This window comes from Acartia tonsa, chromosome 6 (assembly GCF_053477335.1).
Source record: "Acartia tonsa isolate MP-2025a chromosome 6, ASM5347733v1, whole genome shotgun sequence".
In the NCBI taxonomy this organism is placed as follows: Eukaryota; Metazoa; Arthropoda; class Copepoda; order Calanoida; family Acartiidae; genus Acartia; species Acartia tonsa.
In genome coordinates this window covers 32,585,065-32,610,282 of record NC_137265.1, presented here as the reverse complement: position 1 = coordinate 32,610,282, position 25,218 = coordinate 32,585,065, and the positions used below count along the sequence as shown (strand labels likewise).

Below are 25,218 nucleotides of genomic sequence, written 5' to 3'. Positions count from 1 at the left end.
AATTTTTAATCATCCATAGTCCAATCCCTGTACTGTAGCAAATTCGAGCATCTTTGTATTGTTTATCACAGGTATTTGTTCTTGTATCCGACTCCCTGACATCTGATCAACCAGGAGTTGTTGTTGGGATCATTACTGAAAATATTAAAATACTAAGTATTTTTAAAAGATTTTTAGATGAAACTAAAAGGATAAAAATTGTAACAAAAAGCGTTATATTGCGGTAATTCAAAGGTCAAATTAAACATTTCTAATTCATTACAATTAAGTTTCCTAATGTCTATATCTGTATCAGTGTATATGGGAAGCTATATAAGAATTGTTATCTTTCAATGATTTATCTGAAGGTACTAAAACACTGGATGTTACGGAATATCTATATTGATCATGTCTAATAGCCAGGCCCAGCTATGTCAGTTTGTCCATAAAATATTCAAATATATTCGGTCAGATTGTTATTACTACGCTTCACATTGATATAAATGTCCAGTCCATGTCTTTATAACAGTACCTGATATCAAATTTAGCTCCAGTAAGTTGTTGAGTAATAAATATAGCACTTTCAGTGTGTAGAGTAACAGGACCAGTTCGCAGGACAGACTCACCGTCCGCCAGTCCCATGAACAGGATCATTTGGTCCTGATAAGAAAGAACAGATAATATAATAGAAGCCTGACTCATGAATATACAATTATCATGTCCTGGATTGGTAGTTGTATAGATAATGTGATAGATAGACAGAAAGATGCTAAACGCATGAATGATATTTAGTCCTATACAAGTTGTAGGAAATACGTATTTCAGTACCAAAATTAGAACCATGCGGTAATTTATAAATAGTATGATATATAAAAAACATAGAAACACGGATCAGTTAAAACATTGCAGACTTAAGAAAGCACAGACAGACAAAAACACCCGCATAGTAGCCTCTATGCTAACCTCTTGTACTAGTTTACCTGAACGTATTTATCAACACAGCCCCCACATTCTATGGCTTCCAAGAAATCTTGGGCGGCCTTACGCCCAGTCTCCTCGGTTGTTTCCCTCGGGGAACCCAAAGCTCCTCCTCCTAAAATTAATAGATTACTATGCAACCAAAACTTGACTTTTGGGAATCTAAACTATCTTGCTGCCCGAGATTAAATGGCTTCTGATTCCATGGTGAACTGCCTAAGAATTCTAACATAAGTCAGATCTTTAATTGCATGACTTTTTTCAAGAAGGTTCCAAACGTTTATAGTAGTAAACCTATTAAAGAATTGGTTTATCGCACTACTGATAGAAGTGACATTTCCATGTCTCAAGCAATATAAGCTAAGAATAGAAACTACTACAAGAAGAGCAATAAAATTACCTAAAACACAGCCAGTAGAAGTTTTTGCGACAACAACAATGCCAGAACCATTGCCAAATGCAGCGGCAGGTGTCTCTTTATACGTTTCTATATTCACTTTCACTCCTCTTAAAGCTGGAGAGTTTGCCTCTCGGAGTTCTTCTTTGAAAGATCTGGCAATTGACTCAGCTACTTTAATTGGTAAGGATCCAGCACAAAAACACCATCCCTCTACACTTATCAACTAAGAAAGAAAATTGATTATTTTAATATTTACCATTTAATTTAAGTTCTTAAAAATGATAAAAACCAAGGGATATTAATGTACCTCACTAATGAAGTAAAGTAGTTTTCAGCTGGCGATGAGAGAGCCTGTTTATAAAACTTTTGGTATACAGTAATAATTTGTAGTTCAATGTCCCTGTGAAAACTTTAAGATCATTGTTAAATAAAAGTAACAGGACGTCCGTCTAACTTTTTAAGCTCATCTCTAACCACTGAATCTATGTAGCTCTACTTAGCAATGAAGCTACTGCATTTATTTTTTTAATAGTAAAGGGCACGTTTAAAATACATTAAGTGTTAAAGCATAAGTTAAAGAGAATATAAAGAGATTGTAAAACAAAAGTATGTAGTAGAGTTTTACCTTTCCTGGATCATCTAACTGGATTGGCCTTAAGGACTTTACAGGTGTTACAAAAAAATTGGCTTCTCCACCTCCTTTCGGGAAAAAACCTTTCTTCACTACCTTAACAAAATTAAGTTTACATTTAGTGCTTTCCTATATGGTACCGGTTTAGTACTTATACATCCCTACCCCACTCATTTTTAAAATAGATAGAAAATAGGGGAGTGTGAGTGTGTAGCTATTTTCCTCCTACGCCCAACCCCTTCGGTGACCTAACCATGTGAGCCTCCCTAGTACCAAATATAACCTAACCTAACCCAAAGTAAAAGCAAACAAAGGAGAACTACTCCCTTTTATTTTAACGTTATCAAAAAAAATATGGTGTGGGGTTATGTGCTTCTTCCGTACATGAACGTTTGAACATTGAACAACAATGATATTTGAATGTACATGGTATAGGAAATTATAGTAAAATCTTAACATTCAATCAGTCTGACAAACGCTTCTTAAAGAGGAACTGCATAACTAATTTTTTTAAGTGTGTGAATAATGCTTTAATTTAGTAAGATTTCTTTACCTCATATTCAATTTCAGGTCCAAATTGCTTTAGGTTTGGTAGGAAAATTTCTGTAAAGGCGTCAATTTGTGGTGCCATGTCCGTATTAGTGCCTCCTCGGAGATTTAATACTGAAATCAAATAATTTCATTATTTAAAGGGTTTCGTGATTTTCTTTGTTTCAAAATGTTCTTCAGTAGCCTATTGGATAGGTAAGTAGATATACAATTTACCTGTAGGTTCTGGAACAAATAAGGCTACAGGTAGAGATATTTGTACAAGTAAACAGATATAGTATTATTATACCTGTAGGTTCTGGTGCAAATAAGGCTACAGGTAGAGATATTTGAGCAAGTAAACAGACCGCTCCAGCACTTTTGGTATCCGCCTGGTATGCTCCACCACGAATCTAAAACAAACTGATTTGTATTGACTTTTTAATATGACATTCTCGCTCAATTCATACATTAAAAAACTATTCAGTTATAAATCTTTCTCAACCCAATTTAAAAGGAAAAAAGTCTACTTCATCATTCCGAAATATATTTCAAGTAAAAAATACTCATTATCAATCGCATCTGGAAAAAAAAAAACAACAAAATAAGTATATGATAAAACATTCTTTAAGGGTAAAACTTTTAAACCTAACTTTGATAACAAATAATTATGATAAAAAGCAAAAAAAACATTATATAGGTACTAACAATTCACTAAGAAAAAATATGTATGACTTTACTATAAGATGGTTGTACAAAAAATGAAGGGGGAAGCGGTCAAAATAATGTGAATTGAGAGGGGAAGGGGGAAGGTTTGAGTTTTGTGGGGTGTCTATAGTAGCACAGCTGCTCTATAACTGGTGATTTTTAAAAAAAAATTGCAACTGCATTTTGACTAACAAATTTACATTCTGCGATTTAACAAAGGTTCAAGTTTTCTAATATAAAATTTTTCTCTGGCTAATCTTACCCAAGGATTATTGCTTTTAATTTGTTCAAAAGGAATAAATTGTAAATGACTGAAATTATGGCCACTTTCTGAAAAATGTTGGCCAACTGCTGTGATTGCGTTAGGTGAAATTGAATTTTTATGCTCAGAAAATCTTTTGACTGCTTTGCGGCCAGTCTGTCCAATATATTGTGGGTGTGTTTTACAGTTTCCATTGTCTTTGGTACATGTTATACAATAAATTACATTCTCTGAATCACAAGTCAAATAAGATAAAATTGGAATAGTTTCATGTGTTACAGATGATACAATATTATTAACAAATTTAGGCGAAAATTTACATAACATACAATTGAAACCACATTGTTTAAACCCTAGTTTATTTCTGGAAGGTCTATTGTCTTTAGGCAATTGTGCTCGAATCAAAAATTCTCTTAAATTTTTTGGCCGAGACCAGCACACCATCGGCGGTTCTGGGAAAACTTTTTTCATTTGGGGATTTTGTATCATAACCTTCCAGAATCGAAAAAAAATATTTGAAATATGGGGAAGACGGGGATCATATTGTAAACTCAAAATTGGCCTGTTTACAACTTTTTTCTCAACTTTTTGAAGTGCTGTTGTTCTGCTGATTAAAGATACACGTTCAAATGCTTTTAATATATAATTAAGTTTATAACCACGAGATAATAATTTACATTTCAAAAAATCTAATTGTTGTACAAAATCTACGTTTAAACTACATATTCTTTTTAATCTAAGAGCAAGTGAATAAGGGATGTTCTCAGTAATGTGCTTTGGATGTGAAGAAGATAAAAGTAAATAAGAACATCTTTTGCCAGGTTTTACATAAAGATTTGTTTTTATAAAACCATTTGAATCAATCGAAATTACAGTGTCCAAAAAAGCTACAGATTTTGTCTCAAAATTATACGAAGCTTTAAATTTAAGAAATGGGTGAAAATTATTAAGGTGTTCTATAAATTTTAGCAACTCTTGTTCTGTGCCATTCCATAGAAAAAATATATCATCAATGTAGCGTTTATAAAGGTTAGGTTTTAAACCTTTCCAAGATTTTAACATCATATATTCAATACAGCCCATAAAAAGGCATGCAAACGTAGGGGCAACACGGGTGCCCATGGCAGTTCCAATAAGCTGCAAATAATGTTGACCATTAAAAACTAGAACATTGCATTTAAGAACTAGTGTTAGAAGTGTTATTAGGAACACTGTGGGGACACTTTTATCACTACGAGTGTCTAAAAAGGCAGTAAAGATTTCTATTCCTTGAGCTAATGGAATATTAGTGTAAAGACTTGATACATCAAGGGTCACAGGAATGGATCCTGGAGGTTGTGGCCCTTTTGAATTTTCTTTCTCAAAACAACGTAACATATCTGGTGTGTCTGCCCAATAACTAGGTAATGATTTGACTAGATCATTAGAGTGAATATCGACAAAATGACTGGCATTTTCGAAAGTTGTACCACTAGCTGATTCGACAGGTCTTAAAGGTGGGGTTGTTGTCCCAGGGGGCCATTTTTCGGGATCAACGTGGTCTTTAACAAGACCATAGAGTCTACCGGGAATAGGCTCATCAGGTACAAGCCATTTGGCAATATCGCCATCTATCCATTTCATGGATTTTGCTTTACTAACCTCAGATTTTAATGTTTCAAAATCATTAAATTGTATCTGTGCAGCCTGGTTGGGATCTAGCTTTTGAAAATAAGGGTGATCAAAGCCGTCAGAATCTGTATGTTTAGCTAACAATAGAGATTCCATAGAGTTAACATAATCTTCTGTATTTAATACCGAACAACCACCTGTTTTATCATTTGGTTTTATACAAATTTGACGAGATTTTTGAAGTCTAATTAACTCATTCATAGCCCGTTTTTCACATTCAGGTAGGTTAGTGTGTGTTTTATTTAAATCTGCCCCTAAAATACAATTTAGAGAACCATTTAGAAATGTAGTTAAATCTGCATTTGGGGTGGACTTGGGAAGGTTGGTTTTAACTGAAGTCCACGGCTTTTTACCTGGCATAGGTTCTATCACAGAATTTTCTATGTCATTTTCTTTAAAAAGTTCCTCCCTCCATTTCATAGATCTCCCTAGTTTTTGGAAACCTGCGTGCAGATCTGTTGTATTTACAGATTTAGGGGTGACAGCAAAATTTAGACCCCTATTTAAGAGGTTTGTCATGTCCTTAGTTAAAACTGTGTCACTATAGTTATAAACTAATGAATTTAGATTTTTATTTTGACGTTTTATTTTCCGTCTGTACTGTGACCTTTTCACAAATTTTCTGGACTTTTTAGAAGTAGAATTATTCACGGATGTATCACTATTAGATTGTAACTCTGGAGGAATGGGCTTATTACTTTTATTTAAAAGGAAACAAAGTTTGTTTTTATGAACATTATAGTGCTGTTTCTTCAAATTTAATTTTTCACATTTAAGTCTATCTTCTAAGAAAACATGTAAGCTTGGTTGGGTTATTAGGCCATGTAAAGAAATTTTAAGCTCACGTACATGTTTTTTACACAACTCTAAATTTTTCTTTTCTTCAACTATGCCTAATTTCAAATTTTCAAATGACACATTTTGCAAATTAGCTTGAAAAGTGTTTGAAGCTGTGTTAGAGAATCTAACATTATGTTTAGCTTTTATAACAGCTGTTGGTGGTAAAATATTGAATCTTACACATTTTTTCAAAAACCATATGCGAGAGGCACATTTCTCCTGCTTTGACAGAGCTTTGTGTAAGATAAAAAAATGTTTTCTATAAGAGTTATCACTAAAAAAAGTCTGTTCATCATTTAAAATGTTGTTTAAAGTAGACGGGGGGCCAGGTGTTATAGCCCATTAAATTAAAAAGGAGAAAATTTAAAATTAAGTTAATTTTTTACAGGTGTGTCATTGCATAGGTACTAAGGTAGGTATACAAATTCTCGAATTTAAAATTTTAGATATGAGTGAAATAAGTAACTATAGCTCAACACACTTTAACAAACGAACAGACATGCCATTATTATAACATGTTGGTCTATGCTATTCAAGAAGAAAAATTCGCAGATTATATAGGTACTTACTTTTCCTGGTTGAAAAAATATTTCCTTTGATCCAAAATCTGCTCCACGCAAAACTCCACTACTCATATCTTTGACTAAACAATATTATTAGATAATTCATTTCTTAGCCATGCTTTAATCATGGAGTTCTGGAATCTGAGCTTTATACAGAATACGGAAGTGACAGAGGATAAATTTTGTACAACAAATGTTGAAATAAAACTGACTAGTCTTTAACATTGAAATTTAGTGATTTTTTAAGATCTATTTTAAAGTATTTGTTTTTCAAGAATCTGTTTTTTGAAGAATATAGAGAATTTAAAGTAATTTTAAGATTTAAATGCCATCAATAAAAAAAATATAATGTTAACTTACTTAAGTGCAAACCAGTTAAATGTTGAGCTTTAAGTCCAGGACTTGCTCTGCCAGCTCGTATCTTTGGGATACTTGTGTCATCACTTCCACATAAGAAATAATTATTACTAGGGATCTAAAGGGATAAGATGGCCCATAAGTTAATATAAATTCCCAATGATGATACTCAAAATGACTACTTCTGCAGAATAAAATTGGTAGTTGAAACGCTTGAATACCCAACTTAATAAAACAACCAATCAAAATTTACTAGAGTCTCCAATGTTGTAACGCCAACGAATAAGAAAACGTTATTATATAACATTGGTGACTATTATAATAAACAGCACATTGTCCCCTCTCTACCTGGTTATTACACATTTTCGAGGCTATTGGAATTTCAAGATATTACTACAGCAAAAAAATGTCACATAACATTTACTTCACTCACATTAATAAACTTCTACAAGAGTTTGCTTTTGTTTTTAACGCGCAAATTAAACAATGTTGAGATTTTGTGAGTTGTGTAAGTGATGACACACCTTTAAAATGTTCACTGGAATCTGAAGTAGTGTAGCAAGGCTACCTGAAATAAAATAGGTAACTGTTTTTTTTTTTTTTTAAATGTATAGTTTTTCTTTGGGTGATGTAGAACCATGTATGACTATACTCCCTAAACAGAGAATAGTTAAATGTTAAGAAATACTAGTTATTTATTGCATCCTATTATAGACAGCTTTCCGCGGAAATTAAAATTAAAAATTATAAACTAAATGGTATGAATTTTATAATTTTTATTTTAATATTCGTTAAAATTGTCTTTAATACGATGCTACCTATACATGATTTTTCAATATTGCTGAGAACCGGTTTTTATTAAAGCAAATATTAATCGGTTTCGAAGCCATACTGGAAATAAGGGATAAGACAAAGACCTATAAATTGATGTACATCCCCAAAGGTGATACACAAAATTAACCCTTCTTTAGATTACAATTAAAACGTCGACACTCAACTTTATGTACAAATAATCAATTTCAATAAAAGTCCCCAAAGTTTTTAAGTCAACGAATAAGAAAATATTATTATAAAACTTTGGTGGCTAGTTTAATGATCTGTCCAATGTCCCTTTCCTCCCTGATTTGTCCTCCATCCTTTATAACAAAGCAATCTATTCTCTTAATCACGACCATTCCTTCATATCTTATAGTTGTATCTCATTCCTATACAATATACATGAGTGAGAACATCAAATCTAAAACAACAACCTGTAATTCTGATAATTTGACCGCCACCCTCCATAACTGAGCCATCTATTTCCCTGTAGCCCGGATCTCCAGACATTGTCAGATTCTGAAAGTATTCTCATTTAATATATAGAGTTCAAACAGTTAGAAATCGGAAAATGGCAGTTAAAATCTATACCTAGTATTTTTCTCGCCAATTTTCTCCCAAAAATACAACTATTAAACAACATAAAATATGGGGGGAGCATTAATTTCCTCCATTTTCCTATCTCTAGATTATTCCTTCCTGGACGTTTACAATATTAGATTATAGGGATTATAAAAGCAATTTATAGTGATTTGCTTTAAACATGGTGCGAGTATTTGTTTAATATTATGTATGCTTATTATGTCATTTGAGAAAAACGTAGCATTTAAATTCAAAGCAACTCAAATTTTACGGCTAGTTACTTTCATCCGAAAATCAGAATTTTAAATTTCTGTAAATTATTTCATGAAATCTGACAATCTGGTGTCCATATTTAACCAGAGGCTGCATGTGACATGATAACTTTCTTTACTGGTTGCAGCGCATCTGTCACCTATTAATTGGAAGTATTTACATCATCTTAGATTCTATGAGATTAAGAAAGTGAAATTTTTTAACGTCTGAAATTACTGATTTATTTGTATTACAATCTTCTGTATTTGTAAACCTATACGCAATACGCATGTGATAGGTATGTAAGTTCTTATTAGGCGAGTATTAAATCTGATGACTAGTCAAAAATCATTTATCAGGACGTCCAAGCTTTTCTCCTTTTAATTGGGAGGAGGGGGGAATTCAAATTTGAGCCTCCATACCAACCCACCTCCTTGCAGTGGACTTTTGTGTCAGGACGTCAAAAGGCAATTGATGCAACGCATGCCTGGACAATATGATCGAGACTAATTCCATTAGTCTAGATGTAAATATTCCTGAAGTCCGAGAGTTCTAGCCAACACAACAGGGGTAAATTCAGTTGTATACAGTCTGTAGTTCAAAATTATTAACTTATAATTCCTTTATTTCAATGAATAAAGAGGGGTAAAACATCCAAAAAACAGTGAAGCACAGCAAAAAAAAAATTTAAAATTTGAAAGGATTAGGTAACCAATTAAGTAATCTAAAAAGTTGAAGCACATGGATTAGAATACCTATTCAAAATAATTCATATTCCAAAAATAATTATAATCTACATTCTAGACCTTACCATTAAAAGACGGACTGGATAAAAAAGGTTTTTAAGTTAATATTCTTAGGATAATAAAATATTCCCAGATAATAATAGAAGTCTATTTCAACTAAAAGTTAATAAAATTTCCTGTGCAAAGAATCAATGGAGAACATTGTGGGTACATTGTGACGTTGGCGTTCCGTCTCATATTCAAGCAAATATGACCTAACCACACAGGGATGTGAAAATCAAAACATAGAGGTTATGTTTCTTTCCCTAAATATTGATTTAATGAGCCTTAAATGGAAGCTACTTTAAATTGAGTTTTGAACATTAGCCCACCTATATTTTCTTCTCCTACTTTCGTAACATTTTGTTATATTATTTTATATTCCATTGAAATCTATTTTTGTATATGGGGGTTGGGGGAGTTTGTACACTTATAAGAAATGAAAATTGAGTAGGTATCAAATTTTGCCCTGGCATTTTGGGCTTGTTTTTATAGTTATCAACCTAATTCTTTTTGTAAACTCTCATATATGATTGGATCTAACTGTATAACTTTGAAAATTGAATTTTGGGACTTTCCTTCTAGGGGCTAGTGGGGCAAAAGACCCCTACAAACACTAAAATTTTAATTACTCAACTTATTTTAAAAATTTTAAGCCTCAATTTCCATAATTTAATAGGTATTGACCTTATTATGGACACAATTTTCCTTTTTTTTTATAAATATTAAACTTTCAACATCCCTGTCTCCCAGAGGGGCACCATTAACCAGACACTTCTCCACAACACTGGCCAGTGACATAACGTCTCCAAAGCCCAGGTTAACCCCCTGACCAGCCAGCGGGTGCACCCTGTGAGCCGCGTCACCAACCAGTGCAGTGCGAGGTCCAATATAGCGGTGACTGTGGGTAAATCCAAGCGGAAATCCTGCTCGATTTGCAGCACCTTGAAAAAAACATAATTCTTAAAATTTAGACATAATTGTCCAATGCTCATTGATGTAACCCCCAAGTTTAATCTACAGAAAACCAAATACCATTGACTGGGGAATATTCTACAACATATAAATGTGAGTTGTTCTGTATAACTAATTCAGGAAGTTTCCATGCACAATCCGAAGAAAATAAACACGACATGACAAGTTATTACACGGTTAGTTCACAACCCTGTCATTTTCAAAAAAAAATTTCTTTACACTTTTAGGAAAAACTTCAGCCTATAGGTATAAAAAGTTGATCATACCTATTATTCTTGGTGGAAGATTATTGATTTGATATTGTTTGGAAGGCGTAAAACTATCCAATATTAATCCTAATCCCTGATTTGAATAAGTAAAGATAACAATATACAATAATTTTTTTAACAAGTATAATTATTCTAACAAATAGAAGCGTAGCACTAATAATGGGGCAAAGAGAATAGTTAAATGCAATACATTAGGTAAACTTAGAAGATAGTTTAAACCTTCACTAAACTGAAACCATTGATAAATAATAACGGTGTGCTAGTGTTCAGTGTATTTGCTTCTTAAGTCGACGGAACAGATGTGTTGACGGATATATTATAGTTACAGGAATAGCTGAGCTACAAACTTTTTGAAATATTAAACATAATAGCTAGGTATACATTAAAAAACGAATTAACTGATATAATATTGAAATCTTTCCTTTGATACAGTATTAACAATTTGATTTTGATGTAAATCAGATCTAAGCGCGTTATTAACTTCTTCGACAAATTCTTGCTCAGATAATTGAACCTTTATGTTCATTCATTGTTTTTTTTTTGTTAAAGAGATTTGACAAGGATGACAATAACCAAAAAGACATATTATTTATATACATTAATGATCTAAATTATACAAAAGATGGTGCTGTTCTACTAGTACATGTCGAGCACTAAACCTCTCACCCTTGTTTTAATTAAAGGTGCATAGGGTGTATTTTTTCTCATGCCCATGCAGTGGGCCCAAACCTGTACCTGCAGTGACCTAACCCCTCGGGGCAACCAAGTACCGGCAATATAAATATAAATCATAATAATAATCTCCAAAAGAGGTAATTAGTCCATTAATCGTCCATTTTCTTATCCCCTAAGATAACTTAGTTTCAGTTACACTTTACACTGCATTGAGAAGAATCTAAATCAAGAAAAACTTTGAATAAATAACAATGAAATTTTCCTTTTGTTTAGCCAGCGCACTTGGCATGGACCAGACTAATGAACTGTAAGTTGGGTTTAATGGAAGAATAGCCACTGGACCAGTTGGTAGAAATCTTTGATAGGCCGTGTTGTTTACCTGAAATGGCCAATGATAAAATAGAGAACAAGTCATTAGTTTTAAGTATTATTTGAATGTTAAAACTAAGGATTAAAATAAACCTTTATCCATTCAATTCCTATCTTTACCTTACATACCTATAGAATAGAATTTTAAAAAAGAAAAAATCAATTCTTATTATATATATTGAGATTTTCATTTAAATTCAAATATAAAGTTTTCGTCACTTAAAAGAAAAACAGAAGAGGTAAAAATAATTTAGTTGAGATGTAATAGGTATGTATTTTTTAAACAATTGCATATTTCTATAATTTAATTTTTTTAAATAAACCTGATCTGAGGTTGCATCTAATTTTAATGTTGCTACCACTCCAGAATAATTATACTCCCATCCTAAAAATTAAAAACATGATATTGTATATTAATAAAAGAGTAGGTATCTATGATGTATGTGTGTTTGACAGTTTGTGTATTAAGAATTCGTTATCTGCTAGGCAAATCCGTTCACATTTTTCACTTTTGGTTTTGGTCGATATCAGGTTTTCAGCTATTTTGCAGTTTATGGGGGAGGGGGATGGACGCCTATCCCCTTAAGATGTATGACCTTAAGAAAGCATCTACTCAAAAAGTATTTTTTATAGAAAAGAGAAAACTATCTATACCTTAATATATGTCTTTTTAAAAGAGCATAAAAGCTGAGGTAGCTTAATATCTAAAAAAAATTATTACCAATACACAATACAGTTTCTAGAGAAGAAAGCGTTAGCTACCTACCTAATGAATCAATATTAAGTTGTTGTCTGACTAAAGATCTGAACCCATCGGCACCAACTTAATAAAATCCATTAATAAATATGAATTGGGTACCTAGATTTTTTAAACTAATACGAGTGGATAAGAATAAAGAATTTCTAAAAGTATTTAATAACAATAAATACAATACCTAATCGGTGCCTTTTTCTTGCTTCATTTCAAGGAAGAACAATTATGATAAACCAAAGACACCCTTATGTAGACTAAATTATCGGCGGAAAAAATTTCATTCTCGAATGAGAGAACGAACATATAAAACTTTAGGAACTGACATAGTTTACCCCCCGATGTCCACTCCCTACCTGATATAAATTTACTTGTTTGTTTCTGAATAATCAGTAAAAAAAATAGGTATTATTTATTGTCACTTTAATCTTATGAAATGGATTTGTTCCTAGAAAATTAGTCTCCAGTTGATCCCCAGATTCCAGGTGAATTTGAACCAGGCCGTCTGGAACATGTTCTGTCGAACCACAATCAGGAAATTTGTAACTTTTAACTTTGGCACTAATAAAAATGGAGAGTTAAAAATAAATACTCTTTTTACATTAATTTATTGCATAGAGTGTCAGGAAATTATTTAGAAATACGTTTAGCCCAGAAAAATTAAATACGATGAAAACTGGTTAAGATATAACAAAGAAGTATTGCACATAGCAAGAGTAGAGCATAGAAAAAGAATTACACACAGAAATTTTTTTTTAAAGACCACTGTTTTGGAGGTCCCTAGGACATCTAAAAGACGAAAAAGCATAAAAAAAAGATTTAAATGTAACATTTTTTTAATTTTGCTTGTTTTTTTCTTTAATGATAACTTAAATTAACATTCTCCATTCCTGTTTATTACTTGGATATTATCACAATTATCCAACTGTTCATTTAAACTTTTCTGTACAAGATCATTTTCAATAATATATGATAATGGTTGTGCTGGTGTTTCCTCATTCTAGTATATTTATACATCCAACATTGGTGATGCCTATGTCTAAAAAACCCAGCCGGCTATATTGTTGGTTAACAGTCGAATTGTTTTATGGATGTATTGCCTGAAAAGTTATAGCTGCATCTGAGCATGCATCCCATACCCGCATACTCAATACTGGATTGTATCTGGAAAAATAGGTAAAAAGTAAAGTATTATAGACAGCTAGCTTCCGGTGGATAGTGAAATTAAATGCTTTAAGATTTATTCCCTTTTTGTTAGCCCTAGGGATCTGAACCTGAGCTTACAAAACTGGTAACATTATTATAATTTCAGGGGTGTATATTCTGCATATATGACCCTGCTAGGGGGGGGGGGTAAAAAAATTTAAAAAAACATGTGGTTGGGGAGGAAAATTCTTTAAAATTAAGAGAACTGAAAACATTTTTTTTCCTTTTTCTCCCCTCCTTGGTGAAAAAAAAAACTAAAAGAATATGTAGGAGGGGGTATAAAACGAAAATATTTTTCCATTTTTCCCCTTTCTTGCTGTTCAAAACTAGGAGGGGGGGAAAAAAAATGCAGCAGGGGAAAAAATTAATCTTGTGCAAAATATACACCCCTGTATAATTTTGATTTTATCATTCATAGAAAATTGTAATAATACGATACAATACATGATTTATCAGCATAGCTTAGGACCAGTTCTAATCCTGCGTATGTTAGTCAGTTTTGAAGCCATACTGGAAAAAATATTTCAATCATGCAATGAAATATTAGGAAAGAAATTATACATAATAAACATTATTAAAGTTGAATATTTATCAAGAGGAAGCTGGTTGGATTTTTGTTTATAGATTTGTATAAATGGATAGTATTAAATATATTTTAACCTGTTTTGTTGAATTGTTGGCCATGCTTCTAAATTCTTTAGCATTTCTATAGATCCAGGATTTAAAGCAACCACTCTGTTACTGTAATCTAGAGTTAATATATTTATACTAGAAGATTCAGGGCTAGGAAACTATCTAGCAACGTCGATTTATGATTTATAAATACTTTTCTTAATTAGTAATAAAATAAGTAGGATATAATGGTTGAAAATTCTTAGTTTGAAATAAAAAAAATTACCTTTGCCAATATCAATAGTTCTTTTTGGGCTGCCTTCTAGCATTATGATTTTCTTGTTTTTATTAACATTGAGCTGTGCTAATGCTAAAGCACAGGCTGCCCCTACCATACCACCACCTAAAAAATGTTAATTGAGATCCTGAGGTATCATAGCAGTCTACACTGTAGTACACAGTTTATAGTCGGTCTTAACTCTATAATCGCCTATAAACCGGGAATAGTCTAGAGCATCTAAGCATTACAAACTCTACTACAGTTCTTTTCAGTATATAATTATAAGTTGAACTTTTTATGGCATTAAAAGTGAAGTTACTCTTTTGTAAATTCTAACCTGATATAACATAATCAGCTGTCTGAGAAAATGCTCGAATTTGAAATCCACGATTCATTGTTTGGTGTAAAATATTCTGTCGAAACACCCAAGACATTTTTAATTTTTCTAAAAAAAATCATTAATTTAGTAATAACTTAATCACCAGTATTTATTTGAGGCAGTTACTTTGTTGTTAAAGCAAATATTTAATAAGTCTTTTTTTATTTATGTTAAAGGGGTAGGTTCACTAAAATTATTCAGGTTTTCAATTCACTTAAAAAGCAATACGGCTATTTTAATGGTTTCTAATTGTATGTTATCTACTGCAAAGATGTATACTTATAAATCCATTATTGATAGCTTTAACAATTACAAATTACACAATTTAGTGTATTTACAAAAACGCTTTAGTTATCAATCTTTATAGATTTAAGGAATGACTACTCCGAGTGACTAACCTGATTTAATACTCTTAATGAAACTACCCTTGCATTGATTAATTTAAAACTATGTCAAAAAGTTTAATGTAATGACTAGTAAGTTAGTGACTGACTGGTTATTATAAAATTTACGTAACGGACAGGAATATGGCACCAGAAGAAAAATTATTTTTCTTTTGGCATAAAAAAAAATATACTTAATCAAGAGGCAATGTAGTTTTCTGTTGGTGACAAATCTCTTTCATGGTAAAAAAAATCCTAAATATTAGTTATTTAGTTTAATGACTGTATGAAATATCCTGGTAATACAGTTTATGAGTATGGACTTCTGTCCATGCAGGGATATTTTACCTGAAGAAAAACTAGATGCCTTAACTTTCGCGGACAAAAAATATTATCAAGTATTGAGGCAAAATGTATTATTTTTCTGCTTGATATAAGCAGGTATTAGTTCTTCTTCAAATGAAATATCAATTCCTTCTTAGAATATAATTAATTCTTAAATTTATCCAAAGAGTCCACTTGTGTAAGATTGACGCCAAACTCTTTGAATTCTTTCTGGATTTCATCAACTTTAGTGGTGGAACATACAATTGCTGTTCTGCTCACTGATTCATCAAACAGGGGCCTACAAAATTTAAATAATGAAAAAGTGAAAAGGAGATATCATGGTGAGAATGAAGGCAGGAAACGGCGGCGAAGGAGATAATAGGCTTATTGGGCCGGGTTAAAATAAAAGACTCATCTATAAAGGTTTGAGCCAATTATCTCTAAAATCAAGAGAGGAAGCAACCAAATGAAATTGCTGATACTTAATGTGACGAGTGTATGTAAATTAACTCACCCTCTTTATTTAACAATATCACGCATTTGTTGAGAATAATGTTATTTTCAATTAATTTTACTTTAATTTATCCTTGCCTGATATATTTAATAGCAGATGCCTTCATCTCTTCCTTAGTGACAGCGCTGATCTTCTTAAAGAATTCCTGTTGAAACTGTCGGTCAGTCTGCTTGAAAAACGCCACCAGGCTTTGGAACACAACGTCGCCAACTGTCTTCTCCTTCTCTATGAGCTCAAAGATGAGACTGGGCTTGGCAGACTCGAACAGCCCTTCGTCAATTTCCTCATTCGCTTCCAGGGAATCGAGAGCTATTTTCTTGGCCTCGGCAAATGCGTTTGCTGCATTTGTAGCGCGGTACAACGAGAAGTACAACAAACCTAAAAATGAATATTGTTGGATGTATTGAAAACAGCTGGATTTTAAAATATGTAGGTCTATGGTATTTTCAGTTAAGTTTGATTTTCTTCTACATTAAATATATTTCTTAGTCTACGAATATCTTAAATACAATTTTGGGTGGCTAATTTATCATGGGTAAAATATAGAAGGACATAGGATGTTTGTCTTTAAAACTGTATAGGTATTTGGTAGGAATACCTATGTCTGTTTTAATCACTGAAAATCTTTAAAATATAAGTACCTAGGTAGGTAATTAAGATATATGGATTTAAATTAAATCCATTAATAGTAATCCTTACTACCCCCCCCCCCCCCACAAACAAAAAAAAAATAATAGTAATAATGAAAGAAACAGTTTTGTACTAACTGAAATATTTACAAAATTTTAAAAAAAGAACAGAAACTGTGATAATATGTATAAAATGTTTGAAATGTTAAAGTGGTTGGGCGAGAATGTTTTGACAGAAACAAACTTGTTCATAAAGTTTGGGGAATAATTCAATCAAAGAGATGGTCTAAGTAGAAACTAAACTTCAACAATATTTTTTTATTCACGGAAAAATATACGGACAAACAATGGTTGGAAGGAAGTTGTGCAATGAAACTTACCACTGGATACATCAGGATGCATGAAGTATCCATAGGCATACCCAGCACCACGGATTTGTCTCCACATGGGTCCTTCCAGCTGGTTTATGTACTGCAGAAATAGCATGAGTCCAGGTAAATCTGGATCCCTGTTAAAAAAAAATATATTTTAATCATTATTTAGGAAGTATATCATGAAATGAACAATATTTTAACGCCTATAGTTTAATTATTAATCCGCTATTAAATAAATACTATACAAATATTAATTTAAAACTGTACCTTGGGTCCTGAATGGCAGGAGCACAGCGGACAAAGAATGATGATTCACAACTGCCCATAGGATACAAAACATGAGGAAATTCTGTCTCCTTCATGCTAAACGCCATTTTGAAGCTTTCTGGGTTCACATTTACTACCGGTGTTGATTTTGAGCTGAAAAACTTGTTCCAAGGTTCTGTTATATCAGAAAACTTTTTAATGTTATCCGCGTCTGTTGATATGTGAATGCTAAGATTGTCTGAATTCTTAAGGTTATCCTTAAGCTTCTCCAGTTCAGTTATAACTTCATCAGCTTTCTTTTCATTCTCGAGCTTTTTAATGATATCTTTGAGAAACCCTTGCTGTTGAATGAAACGAGTGAAGTTAGAGACATGATTGGCATCATAGACAATGCTGTTGAGTAGTGTTTTAGAGAGAAGGCTGCCGCTTCTCTTCATCTCGGAAATGCTGTTCTCCATTTTGCAGGCAGTGATCTTGACTCTTTCCACGTCCAATTTGGTGTTCTTCAGCAGAAGGTTGATCCATTCCACGGCTTTGGCATATTTTCCTGGTTCAGCCTAAACAATATAATTTTTTTTTTTTTAATAGTTTTCATTTTTCAATTCAATTTATGAAAAGTGAAAATAGAAAGAAGATAGGAATAAAGATTGCATATTTTTCGCTATAGGTAATGTTGTTTGAGATCGATAAAATCCCCAATTATGCATCATTGATGTTACACACAAATTACCCCTTCTGAAGATTAAAAATTCAGTGAAGTCCCAAAAGTTGTTAAGCCAACGAATAAGAAAATGTTATTAAAAAACTTTAGGAACTAGTGTAATAAACAACCCATCTCTCTATCTCTCTCTCTGAAAAAAAAACAATACCTGAAAGTACATGACAGCAGCGCTGGGGAATGCTCCAGGTTTGAACCTGCCACCGGACAAGCCAATACTGAAGGTCTTAGCAACAAAATCTTTTTCTAGCTGCGCAACTACATTCTCATATGATATCTCATTGCCATCATTATCAACGACGGCTGCTTCCCCGATGATTTCCAAAAGCAGGGGCAGGTACATTGTCAGATCTGATTTTATGCCAGAAGTGTTGATCACAACATGGAAGTAGACAAACTGAGAGTTAATCTGGTTGAATTTGGTGAACATGGGCATCTGGTTGATATCAAAATGAGGACATGGCTTCGAACTATCATTTGAAATGTAGCTTTGGACTGAATGTAGTGAAATACTGTCAGCACTTGGAATAGGCACTGCACTTAAAACCTCTTCAGGTGCTTCTTCATCATTTTTCTCCATAGCTTTCTCAAGAATCTTAGCCTTCTCTTTTAGTCCAGCCTCTCCGAGCTTTTCAACTTGTTCAGCAATCCTTTTCTTTTCAGCAGCTTTCATGTCGGCTTCAAGTTGTTTGAGTGGCTTACCCTGAACTAAAACCCTTGGCTTGTCAACAAAATACTTTTGTAAAAGATCAATCCAGAAGTTTGATTCTCTCGCCTGCATATCTCTGTAAACAGACACACTATTCAATCTTGCATCAAAATCATTATCTGAGGTTCCATACAGAACATCCCCAATGACCATACTGGCCACTGAATCATGAGGAGCATTTTCTATTTGAGAAATCTGTTCCTGAATTCGTTTATTAAGCACAGTCTGCATTCTGCTAGCATCCCAGGCAATTTCACCAGAAACAATGTCACCCAGAACTTTGGTAAGTTTTTCTTCTACATAACCGAGTTTTGCGACAGGAACGCCGGAGAATTCCAGGTACATACAAGCTTCTGAATTTTCTATGAATGTGTAACTCGCTGAGCTAGCATATGGGTCTTCTATTTCTACAAAGTTTGCCTGTAGCGGGGAAACTGCAGATTCTGTCAGATACTCCAGCAATGCCATGAGTGACATCATTTCTTTAACCTAAAAAAATAAATGTTTCTAAGTTATTTCTAATGATGTGTGAAGATTTGGCCCTAGATAAATCTATCTAACCTTCAAATATTATTCCATTGTCCTTCTTACCTGTGTAGTACATTTAGGTCCCCTCCAGGCAACATGAACCATTCCATTGTCTTCCTCATCGTCTGCATATGGAACAACCAGATTAACAGATTTATCAAATGGTGGAACAACACTCTGAAATATAAAGCATTAGAAATAGTTTTTCTTTGCACTTTCATATAAATGATAACACATGATATGTTGAGACGAAACATTGGCAACATGATACCTTTCCTTTTCTCTTATTATTGATTAAAAACAGGAATATATCCTAATATAAAAGTAACAGAGTGTTTGTCTGTCCGTCTGTACATGGAGAACTTATCAGTTCAGTAGTTATCGATATCTTAAACTGCAGACAAAAACATTATAACTTTATCAAGTAAAATAATAAAACGAATTTGCAGGGACAATTGTATTCCTTTCGAAAAAAAAATAAATGACAAACCTGCCAAGGTCTAGAATAATCTGGCAGCGGTCCCTTGGATTTGATCTTGTTCTGCACTTCTTCCAGTGCTTTAAAAACCTGTTCTGGTTTGATAATTCCAGTTATTATGAGGGTTAGATTTTCTGGCCTGTAGTAAGCTTTGTGATAGTTGATAACCTTCTCATTTGTTGTGCTTTCCCGTAGGTTCTTCATGATACCTCCTGTTTCTGATCTAAAGAATTTTATACTCATTCCATTAATCTATAAATCAATGTAAAGACAAACTCAATATATTTAGGACAAAGGTAGGTATGATATGTAGCCTCGTAGGTAGAGCACGTAAATAATAAATATAAAACTATAAAATTTAAGGTAGGTATAAATATCTTATCTGAACAACCCTATAACATCTTACTTTTTAGTAAAATAATAAAAAAATTAGCTGCATGACAGTGAATTATTGCTAGGGTAAAGCGAGGCGAACTCGGTGTTTTTTTCGGTTTTTTGAACCTGCAAATCGTAAAAATTATTTTTTTTAAATGGGACCAAGACCAGTAGAAAGATCTCGGAAAAGTCGATCAGGTCCTAAAAGGACGTAAACCTAGGACTTTGGGAAGTTTGTCAAAATTGATCTCTAAAACGGCACCGACTTCGCCCCGCCTTGAGGCGAAGTCGGTAGGGCATTTTCAAGCTTCGAAAAATCGATGACGTATTGATTTTATTACAGCATGCCCAAAAGGTAAAAGTTGCTAAATGTAATAAAGAGTATGCACAAAAAATTTTATTAAGATAGGTCAATTTTTTCTACCAAAAAAAAATAATTTTTCCGAAGTACGCGAAATTTGACTTTTTTTTCCGAAAATTTTTTTGATAAAAAAACATAAAAATACTACTAGAAAAAATAACTTTTTATGACTTTAAAGGCCTGATCCTTAAAATTCAGGCAATTTTGAATAGATTTGGCCAAAAAAAATTAGTTCTATTAGCAAAATTTCCTAAAAAAATCAAGTTGAAAAAAAGAGAAAAGTTTGGCAAAATCTGTGGTCGATTTTCCAGCTTCAAAAAACCTATGACATATTGATTTAATTACAGCATGCCCAAAAGGTTAAAGTTGCTAAATGTAATAAAGAGCATTCACAAAAAAAATTATGAAGATCGGACAATTTTTTCTACAAAAAAAATAAATTTTTTCTAAGTACGAGAAATTTGACTTTTTTTCTCGAAAATTTCACTTTTTTATATAAAATTGAAAAAGTTAGTATAAAAAGTGAAAAAACCGAATTCGCCCCGCTTCACTTTTAGTCGATTTAAGAAAAAACTATACAAGCTTTTTTTAAAGTTTTAAACGGAAATGGATAGCCTATTAGATTCTTAATAAGTCCCCTGAAGACGTCTAAGCTCTAACTCTTACCAGTTTTTGTCCAACTTACCGTTTTTCCGACCGAAGCAAAAAAATCGAAAAAAAAAATTTTTGTCGTCCGACTTTAAGACCCAATAAGTACCCTAAAAATTCATCTCACAAAAATTTCATTTAATACTTTTTTGTAGGCAATTTAATAAGGAACAAATTTGATTTTTTGTTTTTTTTCTGTCAGTCGATTAGAACATGGAGAAAAATGTCATTTAATGAAGGTGGTCAAAAAATACCGACTTCACCTCAAAACCGAGATCTATTTATATACCTATTTCCTCCCAATACATGAGAACACTAGTCAAGACAACAATCGGTGAAAAAGTTAGGGGTAAAATTACCGCAACCTTGGGAAAATTACCTGTAACCACAGCCAGGGGGGTAAATAGCCCGCAACATTTCTCTGTGCACCTTTGACTCTCCGGTATTCTCACACCCCTGCATCTCACAGTACACTACGCCACCATCTTCTCCCTCTCCTAGATAAAAAGATTGATTAACTAAAACAAGAATGACAAGATAATTCAGCACTGAGTAAGCACATAAATAAAAAAAAGCAACTAGACGTACGGACAAAGTTATTGAATAGAAGGTCAACAGTCACAGGAACTATGTCAGCGATGTTTCTTGAATGGACGACGATAAAATTTTGTACTCCTTTAAAAGTAGGTAACTTACAAATTTACATTTGAAATTGCAGATTGGCTTCGCTATTAAAAAGATTAAGTGTTAACAAACAATGTAGCGTAACAACTATATAGTATACCTTATCATTACCTATCCGAAAGTCAATAGATCCATTTTAAAAATAATGAATTATTATCCTTTTTCGTTAGGTAGCTTATTAATTTTATGGAATTAACCAAAACTTTATGTATATATCTTTTCGGATGAACATGCCCCTATTTATGGAAAAGCTACGTTATTATCAGAGAGAGATAGAGAGGTCCCCTATTACACTAGTCCCCAAAGTTTTATAATAACAAGAAGGGGTATTTTTTGTAATGTAATTGGGAAAGTACATCAATTTAACGGCCATTGTATTATCCCTTTAGATCCCTGGTTATTACGAACCTGTGATATGATGGACCTCTGTTACAAAACCAGACTCGGTCAGAGTTGGATAAAGGATGTGATCGACATAAACTGGAAGCAGATTTAAGAAACCTTCATGTAACAAAATGCTCATATATAATAAATGAACTATAAATGAAGAACAAGTTTTTTCTCTACTTCAAGAAATAATGTCATCCTTATATATAAAAGTAACAGGATCTCTATCTGTAACGAATTTAGCTAAACCATGAATATATGGTTCTCCTTTACAATGTAACTTCTCAGATCTTATTTTGGAGGAGGAAATTGCCCTAAGAAAAAAAAATCCCCCCCCCCTCAATTTTTCTTTTATACCTAGGTACCTACATAAAAAAATTAAAAATGGTAGGTAAGTGATAGACCCCATCTTCCCCCCCCCCCCCTCCACCCCCACAAAAATATGCTCCCCCCAAAAGAAATTTTTTTATTGACATAATTTGAGTGCATAAAAAATAGAACGTATTAAAAGTGATTTATAGCATAAATTGCATATAAAACATGTTTAATAATATTGCAAAAAGCAACAATAAAATACCTAGGTATATAAATTGGAATAACTTAAATGCTGATTTCCCTTAATATTTTCAATACCTACAATTTAGTTTTAAAAAATATCATAAAAGCGTTAAAGAAATAATGAGATTATCTAAAATAAATTAAGACTCTTTGCATGAAAACATCATTAAAGCATTTAAATATTATTATTATTAGATTAGCATTTTTCCTTGATCTCCAGCAGTAGTCATGGTATAGCAGGTATGATCTGTATCTGTCCACGCATTTGTTCCAGAGGAGAGACATCTGTTAGATAACAGGTCAAGCACACCTGAAAAAAATATTTGGAACTCCACAAGTCATATTTCTTAGAAGCACAAATACTCTATAGTTAACAGTCTGTCCGTAACGCTCTTGGATAAATACAATTTTTTCGGCTGCTATTCAAGTTTTTATGAAGATTTCCTATACAAATGAGCTTTCATTACCAATATAATTTACTTGCTCCGTCGGTCTGTCAGTCATACAACAAAAATATTAGGTAACAAAGTTTTTGTAATCTCAATTAAATTCTTGATTTATGACCATCAAAACTTTGTTCTATAAATTACATTAACTGTATTTCCATCCATGATATTTTTGGGCTTGGCTACTTATGGAAGACAAAAAGTATTTATGAGCATTACAAATGAAGAAATAAAATTCATGAAAAATAAATCACTGACAAATTTACACTTTGACATCCTTAATTCCAAGTAGTTTACCTTTATAGGGGTAATCTTCACTGCCCAGAAAGATAAGATGCTCCAGGGTGTGGGGCAAACCATCATCGTCCTGTGCCTCAGTGGCAAGACAAAAGTAACCGTTCACCAGAGGACCCTCAACCTGTAAATAATATATACAAGGATGACAATATCAAGAACTAGAGAAGCACAAAAAAAAATCCTGGGTAAAAATGCATTAGGGCAGATATTTAGTGTTAATAATCAAGAATACGTTTACAAAATCTTTCACGTGTATTTTATATGATTTAAAATTCATATTTTTGTAGCATGACTAACCGACCGACGGACTAAGTATATAATAATATACTAGATGCTTATTGGTATATGAAAGCCTCACAAAGAAAATCACATATAGAACGTATCACTTTGACGGATAGACATAAAGACAAAGTTAATTATAAAGTATTTGCTACTACAAAATAATTTAAAGTAAACTCTACATCAACTAGGTACCTAATTAAAAGTTTGGCGCGCTATTAAACCAAAAAAATCAAATCATATATAGCAGAGATTTTTAGTTTAAAAGTGTTCGTTTCAAAGAACTGAAAAATGTCTGGTTATAGTGATAATTTAATTTTCGTGGCCTGTACAGAAGAATTTAAGCAACATATTTCCTGGAAAACTCAACAAAAATCGTCATGTTTAAAATGCATGGACATTTTGACTTTTTGCATAATTTAGTTCACACTCTTTTAACGGACGGACAGCGATCCCAAATGTATAGAAATGCTTCGCCTTTTACACCTACCTGTGAGATAACAACGGTTAAACCTGATGATTCAGATCTGTACTTCTCAGTCTCAATTTGTCCATTAGCTTTGCTGGAGGTTACAAGTTTAAAGTCACTCATTTCTAACTTCTAAAAAAGTCAATTACACATTTCATCTTTAACAAAGTTCTAACAATTATCAAATGCTCTTTTAGATTGAAATTAAACGTTAATAGATATTACCTAGCTTATAAACTTAATTTTAAAATTGATTTTTAAAAATACATGGATTAAACATCCGATCCATAGAGCCCTAATTGATAATAAATAAATTAACCCCTTCAGTAGGTTAACATTATTAGTTTAGATTTTGGTCAATTAATTAGTCTCATCCAACCAATGAAGATATATTTAAGTCATCAGAAATTTTAGTCAATAAATATGTTTATAAAACTTTTGTTTCAATATTTTGTCTGCTTCTGACTGTTTTCACTTCCCCACCCTTTACCCCATCCCCGGTATATAAATGCCACGTAATGCTTACGATATAAAAAGGCAGGTTAGTATTTAATAATTATATAAATTAAGCAACAATATATAATTCTACATCACCAAAAACTAATAAAATTATTTTGATACAAATATATCATAATTTAACTTATTGTTAAAGTAATAATTGCTAAAACACATTCATGTTTTTGATAGCATACTTCATAATAGAAGGAAATGCAAATACTTTAATGATATTTCCCCCCTAGTACAATATTAATTAAAAATTGTTAATAAAATACTAAAAGCTAATATAGACCCAAAAGCTAGTATTTTAAATACTTTTTAAAATTTAATGTATTGTTTAATTGAATTTTTACTTCATCCGTCTAAATAATAAAACATACTTAGATAAGGGAAAAAATAACATGAAAAAATATGGAATTAA

General features: G+C 32.4%; 3 protein-coding genes across 7 annotated transcripts; all 3 read right to left on the bottom strand.

Annotated features, from left to right (window-relative positions):
- Rtca (RNA 3'-terminal phosphate cyclase) lies at window positions 1–8,297 on the bottom strand. The gene is made up of 11 exons (XM_080164419.1): window positions 8,168–8,297; window positions 7,442–7,485; window positions 6,921–6,981; window positions 6,567–6,640; window positions 2,827–2,929; window positions 2,542–2,651; window positions 1,983–2,084; window positions 1,358–1,580; window positions 960–1,072; window positions 512–639; window positions 1–135 (listed from the first exon to the last, which is right to left on the bottom strand). Exons 1-11 carry the CDS (start codon window positions 8,241–8,243, stop codon window positions 66–68), a joined length of 1,104 nt encoding a protein of 367 aa, XP_080020545.1. The 5' UTR covers window positions 8,244–8,297; the 3' UTR covers window positions 1–65.
- Window positions 8,251–14,962, bottom strand: Coq6 (ubiquinone biosynthesis protein COQ6, mitochondrial). The gene is made up of 15 exons (XM_080164414.1): window positions 14,827–14,962; window positions 14,496–14,612; window positions 14,258–14,345; window positions 13,492–13,555; window positions 13,284–13,391; window positions 12,842–12,954; window positions 12,407–12,465; window positions 11,964–12,025; window positions 11,538–11,650; window positions 11,020–11,114; window positions 10,594–10,671; window positions 10,097–10,296; window positions 9,494–9,569; window positions 9,106–9,162; window positions 8,251–8,729 (listed from the first exon to the last, which is right to left on the bottom strand). The coding sequence occupies exons 1-15, from the start codon at window positions 14,921–14,923 to the stop codon at window positions 8,668–8,670; spliced, it is 1,389 nt and encodes a 462-aa protein (XP_080020540.1). The 5' UTR covers window positions 14,924–14,962; the 3' UTR covers window positions 8,251–8,667.
- Window positions 14,923–24,459, bottom strand: LOC145322417 (uncharacterized protein C05D11.1-like). Of its 5 annotated transcripts, none has more exons than XR_013880659.1 (13): window positions 24,321–24,459; window positions 23,552–23,672; window positions 23,020–23,118; window positions 22,272–22,367; window positions 21,559–21,676; window positions 19,808–20,018; window positions 19,381–19,494; window positions 18,232–19,278; window positions 17,363–17,919; window positions 17,102–17,229; window positions 16,170–16,470; window positions 15,267–15,876; window positions 14,923–15,055 (listed from the first exon to the last, which is right to left on the bottom strand). XR_013880659.1 is itself a non-coding variant. In XM_080164407.1 (12 exons), the coding sequence occupies exons 1-12, from the start codon at window positions 24,420–24,422 to the stop codon at window positions 15,741–15,743; spliced, it is 3,030 nt and encodes a 1,009-aa protein (XP_080020533.1). In that variant the 5' UTR covers window positions 24,423–24,459; the 3' UTR covers window positions 14,923–15,740. The 5 variants fall into 5 exon arrangements, 1 of the variants encoding a protein (XP_080020533.1); XR_013880660.1 differs by having other exon boundaries at window positions 14,923–15,023; XR_013880662.1 differs by having other exon boundaries at window positions 15,294–15,876.
- Window positions 24,460–25,218: the final 759 nt, after the last annotated feature.

Excerpts from the sequence above, each read along its gene's own strand:
- Rtca (XM_080164419.1), bottom strand. The coding sequence starts at position 8,243 with ATGTCTGGAGATCCGGGCTACAGGGAAATAGATGGCTCAGTTATGGAG. Across the intron at positions 7,486-8,167 it reads TCAAATTATCAGAATTACAG|GTAGCCTTGCTACACTACTT; the intron begins GTTGTTGTTTTA and ends ATTTTATTTCAG. Across the intron at positions 2,652-2,826 it reads ATTTGCACCAGAACCTACAG|TATTAAATCTCCGAGGAGGC; the intron begins GTATAATAATAC and ends ATTTGATTTCAG.
- Coq6 (XM_080164414.1), bottom strand. The coding sequence starts at position 14,923 with ATGTCTTGGGTGTTTCGACAGAATATTTTACACCAAACAATGAATCGT. Across the intron at positions 12,955-13,283 it reads ATAATATCCAAGTAATAAAC|AGTGCCAAAGTTAAAAGTTA; the intron begins AGGAATGGAGAA and ends TCCATTTTTATT. Across the intron at positions 11,115-11,537 it reads CCAAGTGCGCTGGCTAAACA|AAAGGTTCAATTATCTGAGC; the intron begins AAAGGAAAATTT and ends ATGAATGAACAT.
- LOC145322417 (XM_080164407.1), bottom strand. The coding sequence starts at position 24,422 with ATGAGTGACTTTAAACTTGTAACCTCCAGCAAAGCTAATGGACAAATT. Across the intron at positions 20,019-21,558 it reads CCCCCTGGCTGTGGTTACAG|ATCAGAAACAGGAGGTATCA; the intron begins GTAATTTTCCCA and ends AAAATTCTTTAG. Across the intron at positions 16,471-17,101 it reads GCATCCTGATGTATCCAGTG|GTTTGTTGTACTTCTCGTTG; the intron begins GTAAGTTTCATT and ends ATTCATTTTTAG.